The sequence below is a fragment of the Perca fluviatilis genome, chromosome 11 (genome assembly GCF_010015445.1).
Source record: "Perca fluviatilis chromosome 11, GENO_Pfluv_1.0, whole genome shotgun sequence".
NCBI lineage: Eukaryota > Metazoa > Chordata > Actinopteri > Perciformes > Percidae > Perca > Perca fluviatilis.
This window is the reverse complement of record NC_053122.1, coordinates 38,035,583-38,050,733: the sequence shown is the minus strand read 5'-3', so window position 1 is coordinate 38,050,733 and position 15,151 is coordinate 38,035,583. Positions and strand designations below refer to the sequence as shown.

Here is a 15,151-nt window from a genome sequence, read left to right as displayed (position 1 = left end):
AAATCTATGCAATGAACTACTACAACTACTATTTCTAGTAACCGATCCATTATCTTTATTGTGACTATTATTGCCACTGTGCATCACACCCCCAACCGGCACCGTCAGACACCGCCTAACAAGAGCCTGGGTCTGTCCCAGGTTTCTTCCTGAGAGGGAGGTTTTCCTCACCACTGTCGCACTAAATGCTTGCTCTTGGGGGAATTACTGGAATTGTTGGGTCTTTGTAAATTAGAGTGTGGTCTAGACCTACTCCATCTGTAAAGTGTCTTGAGATAACTCTTGTTATGAATTAATACTATAAATAAAATTGAATTGAAGAATTGAATCTATTGTTGGTAGATTGTTGATAGTGTTTGCATGCTTTCAACGGTTTGTTCGAAATTATGCATTAGCAAAACACACAAAAACATAGAGTTAGAATAATAATCTGAGCCTGTCAGTGGCAAAACGAGCACTTTTGTGAAGGTAAAGACAAGCTGCACAATTTATTAACTATTAACCATTAACTTACATTGTAGCTTGTTTCCTGACTGCCGAGGAAAGAGTCTTTCAAAGTTGTTGAGTCGAAATTAGCTCTGTGGCCATGGTTTTGGTTATTTTTGAGAGGGATTTCCTTTTTTTTATTATTTAATTATATTTTATGAACTTAAAGCTATAGTGTGTAGTTTCGGTCTCCCCCATGAGGAATATAGGTAATAAGCAATGACAACAACACTGCGCGTGATACACATGCTACAAGCCTTCCGTGATTGCGCGCCACCAACCTCCCACATGTAGTTGCTAGTAGTCAAGGAGAGGACACGGAGGATTAAAAAAACATGATCGAAGAGGTCATTATCTTCACTGGAGTTTCTGCGTGGTAAAGTCACCGGACGCCCCAATCTTCTGAACATAGTCCTACTGAGAAATCCAGAGAGAGTTGTGTGGAGCTGATAGTCTTAATTAGCTTTGTAGCAAATCATTTGGCAATGGCTTGAATGTAACGGACGTTCATTAATATCAAAAAGTAATGCACTAAAGCTTTAAAGGTGCAATATGTAATATTGTGTGAAATACTGGCAGCTAGCGGTTAAAATAGTTACTGCAGTACAAATTCAAAATACTGGAGAGTCGTTTCCCCCGCCCCCTCCTGCCCAGACTCGAAGTTCACGGGGGTTGCCAGGCTGAGACCGCAGCATTCACAACAATGTTGCTAAACGCTTTTCTCACATAGCCAGACATTACTTCACAGCACAGCAGAGTAGCTAACGTTAGATGCTAGTCTCACATAGCCAGACATTACTCCACAGCACAGCGTAGCTAACGTTAGATTCTGGCTATATTGACAGTCATAAAAGCCCGTGCTCATTCGGAGCTCTGTAACCAACTGACAGACACACTTTTTCGGTTTAAAATTACAGTATGAACCGCTAAAAACACAACAACCTCACCGTCCTCTCCACACGCCAGTCAGGCACACTTCCTCGGCTTAGAATTACAATACGAAACGCTAAATATACCACTACCTTGCCGACGGAACACACTTCATTGGCTTAGAATTACGGCAACAATCGCTAAACACACTGCAAACTCACAGTCCTCTCTTTCCGATTTACAGCCCCCTCTCGTGGCTTAAAATAACTCACCGTTGTCGGCTCCAGCCGCTGAAGAGGCTACATGCTGTAAACAGCCATGGGCTTGCCTGGTCCCCCGGTAACGTTAGCAGTAAGCAGGGTTAGCAAGGCAGCGTTAGCCAGGACCAGTCGGGATCACTTTACTGTCTCAATTGTTTTTGCAAGTAACCAACTCCGGTACTCTAGCTATATAATTCAATGTGAGTACACAAATGTTGAAATGACAAAAAATGCCCCTAGTAGCTGTGATAAATTAGCCTGAAGCTAATGCTTACCGGTTCAGGAGGAAATAAGCCAATTCTGCGTCCTTTTGGGCTCTAAGCTGTCTCCATCTTTCAAATACATCTCCAATATTTACCAGGGGGTTGTTACGTCTCTGGTCACGCAACTGTTAGAAACATGCTGTTTTCTTTTTTTTAGGTCGGGTAGAATCTATCTCCGTTGATCCTGTTCGTTTGTTTGCTGCTTTCATGGCTGTACTACCGTTACAGCTGTAGCGCGCTGGGTTTACGTTTTTACAGGTATATCTGGCAACCCGGCCTGGCTGTCAAACTGGGCCGTTGATAACAACACACAGATCAAAACATAAACAGAAATTCCGTCACGGAATGTAAATTTCAAAAAGAAAAATACTGAAATTAGCATTGTTGTCAGAAAAGATAGTATTTCAGTTTAACATGTTTCCTTAATATCTGATGAGGCATTGGTGTCATTTTTGGATTTATTACAGTACAAATATTACATATTGGACCTTTAAGTAATAAATCAATTGAAAAATAACCCCCTGTGCATTCACGTAGGGATCTCCTCCTATAATTGCGTTGGCCATGGCACTTGTCGACCTCTCTGTGGCTGCCACTAAATGGGTTGAACGTAGAGGACCCATTTCTGGTAAAAAAAAATTATAATTTCAAATGGGCTCAAAATCAAATTGTACTACATCACAGTGCCATTCAACATAAGTGTTACTAACTTTGTAGCACACATAAGCCAGTCCATTCAATTGGGAGCAGATGATGTCTTTGAAAGCAGTCACACTCTAAATTGAGCCATTAATTCTAGCCAATCATGTGTCCCTGGGGGCTTCTCCTATCTGCTCTAACACAGGCTCACAGCTGCCTCTCTGGGCTTTTCTTTGGGAGGCAAATACTTTTTTCTGATGGTGCAGATCATAATGAAGCCCACTAATCTCCATCATACTGTCTGTGAACTCACAATAGAGCCAACACATTAGGCACGCTCCGGTTTCAGTCACCTCACCACCGAGACAGACGGCCTCTCAACACGGGGCGTCTTTATCCCCCGTCAGGAAGCGTTGGTCGACCGCCAAGAATCTGTTTTAGAATCTTCTTCATGTCACTTTTTTCTACTCCGGTAGGATGCATCTGGCTCCACGCTCCGGCAGCATGCATCCCATTAAAGTCATGATCCAAAACATTTATAACAAGAAAAAATATATTTCACTGCTATTCTATGTTGCCAATGATACGACAGCAGGCCTGCCAGGGATACTGGACCCATGATAACATTATAAACACCCACCATAATACAAAGCACTCCAGTTAGTAGCAATAACAAATGGCACACAGCATGTAAGTGGCATAGACTCCTCAAGTTTTCAAGAGGAAATGACTGATCAATAAAAAGCCGGTCTTTCAGCATGCTGACATTGCAATTAATGGGATCCACTCAGTTTGAATAGTGAAGAGTGGAAGGCTTCCCACTGTACAGCAAAGTGCACCAACTACCATGAGCCCTAATAGTATTTATTCATGTGTAATTGGCACTAAAGGAGAGCAAGACAGTCTCCAATGTCAATGCATTCTCATGAATGGTTCCGTATCATATAGTACAAAATTTTATGCACACAAAAACGTAAGATTTCGTACGAAACTAGGAGACAGCCGGCTGATCACGTGACGTCGGCTATAGTAGCCGGCTACGAGCTCCATGACGCCGAGCGGCAGTTGCTATCTGTTTAAGCTGCTACAGAGCTTCGTGAAGCCCGCGACAGACCCCCGCCACAGCTCGGTCATATCTGCGGGAGTTAGTAGCTAGTAGATGCTCCACATGGTGCTCCGTCGTATTAGCGGTAGTTGGTGGTTCAGTTAACCCGAGAATAGGTGACTGTGCGCCAGGTACAGGGCACCGTGAGCTGTCGGTCGTTTCGGCGTACATAAGGGTTAAGTTTAGGAGACAAAAAGTGACCGTTATGCAGCCACGAAAGTTAAGTTTAGGCACCAAAATGACAAGTTAAGTTTAGGAATAAGATTGTGGTTTGGTTTAAAGCACTCCCAAGGAACACACATTTCCTGGGTGAAAGTCTTTTGTATTCCCCGGGAAGCGCACTCCGTTCCAACCTCTTACCTTATACAGCAGCAGTCATCGGGGTGCATACAGCGAAAATGTGGAACGCTTACGAATTACAGTGCTTACCTTTTTGTAGTTTTTGAACGAATGGTTCATGAGAACAGGCTGCCAATGTTCACTTCTTCTTTTTCTACTACTGACAAGTACATTTGTAAAGTTTTGTTACTAAATACCATCCTTCCAGACCCATAAAACCTTCTGTTTTGAGAGGATTCCCTGTGACTGGGCCAGATTTCGTTTTTTACACCTAACAAACAACAAGACAATCACACCCACTTTAGCCATTTGTAGCGATGAACTTCTCTCTCAAGCTTTCTGTTTTGAAACATCTACTTCAGTCGCTTTACTGAATAGCAACACCATCGCAGAAAGTGTTCGAAAGTGTTCCCATCATTTCCATTTGTACAAATGAATTGAAAAGAGATCAGGGAGGCAGTAGGATGCAGCCAGATCGTCAGCAGGATCTTCACACTGCCAGGACATTTAGAACAGGTAGAAACACTATTATTACCTTTAGATGTGGCCAGACAACACATTTTGAGCGTTCGTTTCAAGCATACTAAGATTTTAATTGCCAACGACTACTTCTGTTATTGTTATGCACATGACAAATGAAGAACCTTACCTTTTAAGGAGTAAATAACTACGCTGACGCTGAATATGCTCGTTTTGAACTTGGAATGGTGCACAATAGTAGACTAATTGATTATCTGACTACAGACTTCTACAGGGATGATGTCTTAGCAACTACAGTGGAATAAATAGATCGGAAGATGTTTACATTTATCTTTACCCTCCGAAAGAAGATATTTATAAGTTTATCCGCGTGCAGCTTTATTTATATACCAACCTTTCCTTTGACTGACTAGTCATCAAAGTTGCAACCCACTGATTAGCAGACCTTAAAGGTACACTGTGTAGTGTTTTAAGTATTTTAGTAGCTAAAATCAATGGGCCTCATTCACCAATATCTTCCTAAGTTTTCTCTTAAATATGTTCTTAAGAAGGTTCCTAAGAAAAGTCTACGTCGGATTCCTGACGTGTTCTTAAACAGCAGATTTGTTCGCACCTGTGTTCTTAGGATTGATGAATCCCACGTCTTCGTAACTGAAAGCGCATGCCAGTACTGAATCTCAGTACTTAAATAAAAGTACAAATAACCAGAGACATATTTACTTTAGTAAAAGTAGAAGGTGTCCACTACCACAAACAAGGCCTGGCTTTTAAAAAAAAGTTCCTATCCTAACCAGCATAAAACGGAAATATGTTGTTAGAATCGGAATGCGGTTGGTTTTATTCATGGATGTATTTTATTTTCTTTAACCATGCAAGTAAGCAAATAAAGTGTGTGAAGCAGCGCAAATGGGGAGATGTGAAGAGGTCCAGCCAAATAAATAAGATATGAATGCGTCTTACGCAGCCTGGCGGAGGAGTAAACGACGCTGTGGAGAGAAATAGATGGCAACTATGATTTAAAAACGGGAATAATAAAAAACAAACATTTTCATTTTCACTTTTACCGGAGGCTGTATTACCGAGGGTCAGCGGCGCTGTGCCCGGTCTCTGGAGCACCGGAGCCGGCTTGGATCGGCGGTGCCCCATATATACAGTATCTACGGCAACAAAACTTCACTGGTGAGAAAAACATGTGACGGTCAGGAAGACGTTTTGGCAGGGGGGAAACTGATCAGAAAATGTAGAAAGTAGTAGAAAGTATAGATAATTGCTGCAAAATGTAACAAAGTAAAAGTCAAAAGTAGGCTATGCACTATTGAGTCTACTTAAGTAAAGTACAGACACGTGAAAAATTTACTTAAGTACAGTTACGAAGAATTTGTACTTTGTTACATTCTACCACTGGATTTTGGCCCTATAAATAGCGACCAATCACCAAATAACGCAGGATTTAATCAGATTAACTGCTAATGTAAATTGCAGTGTTAGTGTTTTTTTGCATAATGATTTCTTTTTCAACAAATGATCAGAAATACATTACAGTACAATACTATCATTGTAAACGACTGTAGAATTAAATAAAATGCAGTAACCAATCATTTGGAGCAAATTGTCATCACTCAAATGTGCGTAAGAGTGCTTTTCAGTGTTTGTAGATTTTGTTCTTAGCTAAGAACAAATCCAAGTTAAGAAAACATTAGTGAATGCCAAAATCTTCGTAAAAAGTTCGTAAGAAGGGTTTAACCCTCATGCCCTCTTCGGTCATTTTTGTACATTTTTCTCAAGTTTTTTTTTTTCATTTTGTGATCATTTTTGCTGTGTTACTTCTTATGGCATGAAATTTTGTAGGAATCCTTCTTTTCAGTCAAATTTTTTAAATCCAGTGTTTTTTACTCTTACATGTCTTTTATACTTAAATGATTCATTTTGTACCCTCTGGACACCTTCGAGGCAAAAATGTCCACGCACACAAAAACTGTTATTAAATCATCATATATCAATATTTTTTTCTGCTTTTTTTTCATGAATCACTTAAACAACTTCTAACCTAATCAAAACCACCAAACATTCAATCATTTTCAGGATTTTAACCCTTTAAATGCCAGTTTATGTATTTGAAATATGTCATTTTTTATAAAAAAAAACACAAAAAATGATTTTTTTTCCCATATAATGAATAATATGTAGATGGGGCTTTGGTGGTGATTAGAGGCTTGGATATGTCAAAGATAAGCAACAAAACTTATTTGATTGCATTAGTATTTTTTATGTAATTCCAGATACTCCCTTTGGACACCTTCGAGGCAAAAATGGCCCCATTGACTTCCATTATAACCACATGTTTTGATCTCACTGCCTTTACAGTATAAAACCATGCATTCTGTAATGTCAGCATTTCATTTGGAAGAAAACTAGTCATATTTGACATTTTTACAGTATTTCACCAGATTCAACCATTTTGCCCTTGTAGGCCGATGCATGAAATTATAGTTATATTATGGAGCTCTGTGTGTGTGTGTGTGTGTGTGTGTGTGTGTGTGTGTGTGTGTGTGTGTGTGTGTGTGTGTGTGTGTGTATATGTGTGTGTGTGTGTGTCTGTGTGTGTGTGTCTGTGTATATATGTATATTTGTGTGTGTGTGGGTGGGTGTGTGCGTGTCTGTGTGTGTGTGTGTGTGTGTGTGTGTGTGTGTGTGTGTGTGTGTGTGTGTGTGTGTGTGTGTGTGTGTGTGCATGTATGCATGTCTGTGTGTGAGAGAGAGTTTGTGTAAATCTGTAAACAAACAATGATAATTTTAGTGGTGAAAAAGCGCACCTTACTTTTGCCAGTTATATTATGGAGCTGTGTGTGTGTGTGTGTGTGTGTGTGTGTGTGTGTGTGTGTGTGTGTGTGTGTGTGTGTGTGTGTGTGTGTGTGTGTGTGTGCATGCATGCGTGTCTGTGTGTGAGAGAGAGTTTGTGTAAATCTGGGTGAAAAAAGGGCTTCTTTTGAAGGATGCATTTCATGTGTCTTTCAAGACGTGCTTGAATAAAAACATTGTCTCCTGCATTTGTTGTAAACAGAAACAACTATTAGTGTGTTTATGCACCTGGCTCTAGAGAAGGAGAAAGACCTGGAGCAAAGAGAAGGAGCCTTTATCTTCCAGCCAACTGCAGGACTCATCTGAAGATGACACAAGTTTCTGGAGTCTGACAAAATGGTCACTGGAGTCCTCCAACTCTGTGAGTGCCTCTAACCCTTCCTCTGAAAGTGGAGAGGACACTGAAGATCCTGTCCATCCTAACATTGAATGGACAGTGAAGAATTGGCAAGTCTGGTCTCCATCTAATACAGAGACGCTGCGCAACATTCAAGCACCGACCGGCATGATGCCAGAGCCCACGAGATATGCCATATCAAGAATCCATGATGTGGCATCCTCTTTCCACCTTTTCTTCACTCCTGACATGATCAGCTGATTCAGGAAATGACAAACCTACACGGGAGGTGTTCAATCTCAGGATGGAGTGATGTGGATGCTCAAGAGATTTTAACATACATGGGACTTCACACTTGGCTGGTGTGTACTGGTCCAAAGGGGAATCCACCCGGAGCCTGTGGGATGTCCATAGTGGGAGACCAGTCTTCAGGGCCACCATGTCCCACAAACCATTTGAAATTATAAGCGCCAGTTTACAGCAAATGCAGGAGACAATGTTTTTATTCAAGCACGTCTTCAAAGACACATGAAATGCATCCTTCAAAAGATGCCTTTTTTCAGCCCTAAAATGATCATTGCTTGCTTACAGGTTCACGCAAACTCACACACACACACACACACACACACACACACACACACACACACACACACACACACAAACACACACACACACACACACACACACAAACACACACACACACACACACACACACACACAGAGCTCCATAATATAACTATAATTTCATGCATCGGCCTACAAGGGCAAAATGGTTGAATCTGGTGAAATACTGTAAAAATGTCAAATATGACTAGTTTTCTTCCAAATGAAATGCTGACATTACAGAATGCATGGTTTTATACTGTAAAGGCAGTGAGATCAAAACATGTGGTTATAATGGAAGTCAATGGGGCCATTTTTGCCTCGAAGGTGTCCAAAGGGAATATCTGGAACTACATAAAAAATACTAATGCAATCAAATAAGTTTTGTTGCTTATCTTTGACATATCCAAGCCTCTAATCACCACCAAAGCCCCATTCCCCTATGATTTATTTTATGGAAAATAATTAATGTTTTGTTGGGTTTTTCATAAATAATTGTTACTTCAAAGATTTAAAACTGGCATTTAAAGGGTTAAAATCCAGAAAATGATTAAATGTTTGGTAGTTTCGAGCAATTTAGAAGTTGTTTAAGTGATTTATGAAAAAAAGCAGAAAAAAATATTGATATATGATGATTTAATAACTGTTTTTTGGACATGTACATTTTTGCCTCGAAGGTGTCGAAAGGGAGTATCTGGAACTATGTAAAAAATACTAATGCAATCAAATTAATTTTGTTGCTTATCTTTGACATATCCAAGCCTCTAATCCCCACCAAAGCCAAATCTAGATATTATTCATTATATGGAAAAAAAATCATTTTTTGTGTTTTTTGTAATAAAAAATGAAATACTTCAAATACATAAACTGGCATTTAAAGGGTTAAAATCCTGAAAATGATTGAATGTTTGGTAGTTTTGATTAGGTTACAAGTTGTTTAAGTGATTTATGAAAAAAAAGCAGAAAAAAATATTGATATATGATGATTTAATAACAGTTTTTTTGTGTGGACATTTTTGCCTCGAAGGTGTCGAGAGTAAGTTTTTTTAAGGAGGGCATGAGGGTTAAGAACACATTTCTTCGTAAGAACGGTTGGTGAATGAGGCCCAATGTCTTCATTCATAAATATGTCCTCATTGGTGTAAAATTACCTTTGCCAATGATCTGACTTATCCTCGTAAGCGAAGAATTTCTTATCTGTATTTACATTGGACGGGCAAGTCCAAGGAGGCTTCCATGTCGTTCCGCCATTTTGAAAAACTGGCTGAGAGGGACATACAGCGCTAGCCTACCTCCACAACGCGTTTTCGTTCAGAGCCAGCGTCACGTGACTGAAACCAGCTGAAACGGAGGAGATCAGTGAGAGGCGCTCATCACTGCCCTTTAGTTCATAATGGAGGATCATACTTATGCCGAGCCACAGGAGAACGAATCCTCGTCGCCAAAAAAGCGAAGATTGGAAGACACGTTGTCATAGCTTCTTGGTACACAACAGCTACCGTAGTGGCAACACGCATTTGAAAAAGTGAGGCGGTAGAGAGCACTATTCGTTTGAATGCAAAATACAATTTCACCGCTAGATGGGAGAAATTCCTACACAGTGGACCTTTAAAACATCTGACACCTTAGAGATATATATATTTGATGTTACTTTATATGTTGTCTAGTTTTTTTAGCAGCCTACAGTCTCATGATAAGATCTAAGACAAAATACTGTATGTGTGCAATAAGTATTGGCCTGATATATAGGAAGACTTTCTGATGGTGTATCATGCTGGCCTGTGAGAGTCTGTACAATTTCTGGAGAAAAATAAATGGGTCGTATACAGTTTCTGAGAAAATTCATTTATATGTAATGGTTGGCTGTTGGCTGAAAATAAGCAGCCCATTGAGTAGACACTTTCCAGTGTGAATGGGTCGATTGTAATGCATATTAGCATGTGTCAATGGAGGGGGGCTGCGCTCCATAGTTGCAGTTTCTTTCATGCACAGGCTGAAAACAAAGAACAGCACAAAGAAAGTCTGCCCTCATGAACAGGATGTTGTCTGCAGCTCCATATCGCTCTGTAAGGACACATGGCAGTGAAAAGGCACACGACTCTTCCATGTGCCTGGCTGTAGGCTGCTGATGGCTGATTTATATTTCTGTCAGTCAGTCAATATTACAGAGAGCTTAGTGTAAACAGAGGCAGCAGCTACTTCTCCAGGATATGAGAAAGGTGCAGATTTAATAGAGATCAGAGGAGGTCAAGGGAGGGATCATCCAAGATTAAAAAAATGATCATCATATTCCCAGGGCTTAACAGTGTATCTAGTATTCAAAGTTGAGTTTAAGTTTTCATTATTTTAATTATGTTAAAAGGAAGTTTTTCTTCACCACTGTTGCACCAAATGCTTGCTCTTGGGGTTAATTGTTGGGTCTCTGTAAATTATAGTGTGGTCTAGACCTAGTCTATATGTAAAGTGTCCTGAGATAACTTCTGTTAGGATCTGACACTATAAGTAAAATTGAAAAATTGAATTGAAATTATATTATGTTGCTCTAACTATTTGCCCTCCAGATTCAGCTTCAATACTCACTCTTAATGTTTTGGTGAGTTAAAGACAATTTCTAGAATTGTGTTGCATTTAATGCTATTATTATTACATTCTATTGTATTTAGAAACCATACAGCATCACTAGCAATTCCTATAATATTTCAGTGGTGTTTCGTTTTGTCTCTAATGTTATTCCTACTAAATGACATGCAGTAGCCTCTCTCTCTGTGTCTCAATCATGTCGTGTTTTATATCGTTTGGTTGGATTTGTCATGTAGAGTTAAAGTATAATAATCCCTATTTGTTGTACTGTAGTAGCCTAATACTTCTATAAGTAATCAAACACCATATAACTTTATCACTGTGTTTGCTTTCTTATTATGTCCCATATCATGGTGACAGCCTGAACACTGATCATTCTTACCGTCGACGTTCTCCCTGTCGCTGATGTGCTGCAGGTTGCATCCCGTCTCCTCCCTGCCCAGCTCGGACTCCTGCGGGTACGACTCCAGCCTGGAGTGGGTGTTTCTGCGGAGCTTGGGGCTGGCAGACACGCAGCAAGAGATCGTGCTCCCCATCTTTCACCTGCCTTCCTCGATCCCAGAGGCACGGGTGGGGTTGCGTTAACAATCCTTTCCGCTCAAATAGAAACTTAAAAAAACGACGGGTCACCAACTCCACCGAGGCGAGCCGGTCACCATAGATCACCAGAGCGCGTAGTGCACGGATAGAGCAGCGCCCATGGAGCCTGTCAACAGTCGGTGTCCACGGAGAGGCTGTCAAAGCCACGGATGAATATGTCCTTTTCACCGGCAGGAGCCGATGTAGCCTAGTGAACGGGCCGACCTGCCACCGCTATCCCAAGCATCGTAAAGCGGGACGCATCCTGCCCCAGGCTCAGTGGCGCGCGCGCGCGTGTGTGTGTGTGTGTGTGTGTGTGTGTGCAGGGACGTGCAGAGACATTTTGGGCGGCAGGGGCTCAAGGGAAAAACGGCCTAATAGTTAAAAAAATTTTTTAATTAAATTTAAACAAAACATTAAATATATTAACACAACTCCTTACCAATTTTTCTAATTTAGGCCTACCTCACGCGATTGTTTAATAAATAGAAGTTTTAGTACCACCTCCGTCAAGGTTCCCAGCGAGCTGAGGTGATACCAAAAGCTGACGTGAAAACCTGCATACTACTGATTGGTCGGAGAGAATAGTCACTAATCACTGCCTCATCATTGCTAGCGACAGACGGGGGTGTCCTGAACAAACCCGCCATTTTTAAATAGTTTAACCAGTGATGGTTTGCTGCCTCCAGCTTCTTTTGAAACTAAATGGGTCTTCTGGTAAACAGCCACATGCCGAGAATCAAAAACAACACACCTTCCACGTTCTGCGTGTGTGTCGCGTTAGGTCACGGCAGTTTCCTACGGCGTCGCTACGACGACCAAGTGAGCTGAACTGTCACTTGAACTCTCCCATGGTCCGTGGTTTCCCATTGGGTCGATAGGAATTACGTTTGTGAAATCTAATTACATGGAAATGCATGAATTACTGTATATCTGTTTTTACGTGACAGTTCAGCTCACATTGCACGGCGTTCGTCACTCGACTGATCGTGACTGTTTTCCCAAGATGGCGCCCGCCTGTATACATGAACGGTACTGTCTTTATAAACTGTATTTTTAATAAACTGTCTGTAGGGACCTTCATTGTGCTACCGTGGAAGTGTGGTGCTATTTTGAACCTTGTTAGTGGTTTAGAAATAGAGATTTCTTTTTGATTAGCATGAAAACATGTCCCAGAGAACGGTCGACTCTGTACCCATGTGTTATTAACCCCTAGGTTAATTTTGCGCCGGAATAGTCCTTTAACTATTTGTTTTGTCTTTTGGCTAATTAGCTGTAAACTCGAGGCACTGGCTGCTTAGTCTTTTGTTCATCACCACTCACCTCCACACAAGCCAAGAAAAACTTTCTGGGGTAGGAGCTGGAAGGGACTGCTGCCTCTCTGCCTGCCTGTCTGTCTGCCTGCCTGTCTGCCTCTCTATGTGTGTCTCTGTGCGCGGTGCGCACTGCTGCCGAGGAGACGCATCATGTAGGGAGAAATGTCAGGGCAATAGGGAGGCATGTAGGGACTGGGAGGGCTGCAAATCCCGAAAAAAAATAAAACGTTTCCTGACTGGGTAGCTCACCTGGTAGAGCGCATGTCCATATGCAGAGGCTCAGTCTTGGACACAGCAGCAGTGGGTTGGATTCCGACCTGCGGCCCTTTGCTGCATGTCATTCCCCCTCTCTCTCCCCTTTCAAGTCGCTGTCCTGTCACAAATAAAAGCCTAGAAGGCCAAAAAGAAATAATCTTAAAAAAAAAGCTATAGTGTGTAGTTTCTGTCTCCCCCGTGAGGAATTCAAAGTAATGACAACAAAACTGTCGGCGCGTCCACATGATACAAGCCTTCTGCGCACGTACCCCTCCCCCACACAGTTGCTAGTAGCCAAGGAGGACACGGAGGATTAAAAAAAACATGATTGACTCTTCAGAAGAAGTCATTATCTTCACTGGAGTTTCTGCGTGGTAAAGTCCCCGGACGCCCCAATCTTCTGAACATAGTCCTACTGAGAAATCCAGAGAGAGTTGTGTGGAGCTGATAGTCTTAATTAGCTTTGTAGCAACTCATCTGGTAATGGCTTGAATGTAACAGATGTTTATTAATATCAAAAAGTTACACACTAGGGACTTCCGGTGGCTGCCTGACAAGATGCGCGTGTAGTTCTGAGCTCCGTCTCAAAAGTCCGATAATATACAAAATATCCTGCAATTCAGAAACTATTCTAGTTTAAATGACGTCTAAGTTTCGCTACAAAATGTCGAGCGGGAGAATAAATCGTCTACGGACGAGACAGCGAGCAAAAAGAAAGTTTCGGGACAAGAACCGGAGGATGATTCAAACGCAGCCATCTTGTTAGCAATCCGTGAGCAAGAAGAAAGGCTAACTGGAAAAGTTAAGTTGGCTGTGAGACAGGCAGTCGAGGAAATACTTGCCGGTGAAATCCAAGCCCTGAAAGCTATGATTGAAGCCTCCAACTCGGCAGTAAACAAACTCAGCGAGGATATTACACGGCAAGCCGAGGCCGGTAGAAAGCTGCAGGGGAGGCTAGATGCTACATCGGCTAACATCAGAGCGGTGAAACACGATGTGGGTGATCTCCAGAAGGAGCTACTGAACCTCCGTCAGAAAGTCGCTGAGATGGAGGACAGATCACGGAGGTTTAATCTCCGACTTGTCAGCCTGCCAGAGTCAGCAGAGGGTGAAAATGCCATCCGATTTTTGCAAGATAACTTGCCCATGTGGATCCCCTCCCTGGCCGGGGAGAAGATTGAAATTCAACGGGCTCACCGTATATTCACCACCCAGGACAGGACCGGCCGACCGCGGACACTCATCTTCCGGCTACTTCGTTACCAGGACAGGGAGAAAATTCTCAACGGAGCCAGAGCCCTTTCGGCCGCGCCTACACACCAGATATCCAGCGAGGGGCGGACATTGGCATCCAGGTTGCTGTTTTTTCCTGATTACAGCAACGATACCGCGCAGAGGAGAAAAGCCTTTGATGCGGTGAGAAAACAGCTTGCCAACAGAGGTCTGCGACCGTTCCTGAGATATCCAGCAACCCTGAAGGTTAGACACAACGGCTCGCTGCACTATTTCGAAAGGGTGGCGGATGCGGAGACATTTATGGCCATGCTCGACCGGAGCCCTTGCTTAGCATCCAGTGAAGCCGATACCCCCGCGTCTCTTTCTCCACCACACCGGATGACGAGGGACCCTCGGCGGATACTTTTCCCGCTCCAACTTGACCCGAACAGCAGGTTACTTAAGGTTTCACGCTGCTTATTCCCCTCTCGACTGCTCTGAATATCTGATCTCAGTTTACTTGAAAGAGTATAATTTATTAGGCTACCTCTTAATACTGAGTAAATTACTTTAGGAATTCAATTCTGACGAATGTAGACTGATTCTGAGGAGAGAACTTGATTAGAACCCAATTTTGCTTTACAAATGAATGGTTATTAGGTTACAGTTAAAGTTTCTGATACCTATACGGACTCGGACAGGGGACGTGTATCACTGTTGAGAGCCACAGTTAGTTGATGAGAAAGCCTTTTTATTTAATTTTATTCTCCATCCTAAGAGACCATTTATCATCTCTTGCGGATGGAATGTTTTTTTGTAATTGTTCTGTTTGTTGCCAAAGCCTTGCCATTTATGTACAGACTGTTATAAGTTTTTCTCTGGTTTGCATATTTTATATTTGAGGAGCGACATTTTGTGTAGACCTACATATGATATCCTCCAGTTGATAAAATGGCACAAGCTAT

The 15,151-nt window shown here is 41.9% G+C and overlaps 1 protein-coding gene across 2 annotated transcripts in view; it reads right to left on the bottom strand.

Moving 5' to 3' along the window:
* The window catches only part of LOC120569077 (cyclin-Y-like), a 59,166-nt gene extending 47,513 nt beyond the window's left edge, over positions 1–11,653 (bottom strand). For both annotated transcript variants that reach the window (XM_039816922.1, XM_039816923.1), the window contains exon 1: positions 11,204–11,653. In XM_039816922.1, the coding sequence (XP_039672856.1) occupies positions 11,204–11,357 (154 nt within the window). In that variant the 5' untranslated portion in view covers positions 11,358–11,653. The remainder of the gene's footprint in view (positions 1–11,203) is intronic.
* Positions 11,654–15,151: the final 3,498 nt, after the last annotated feature.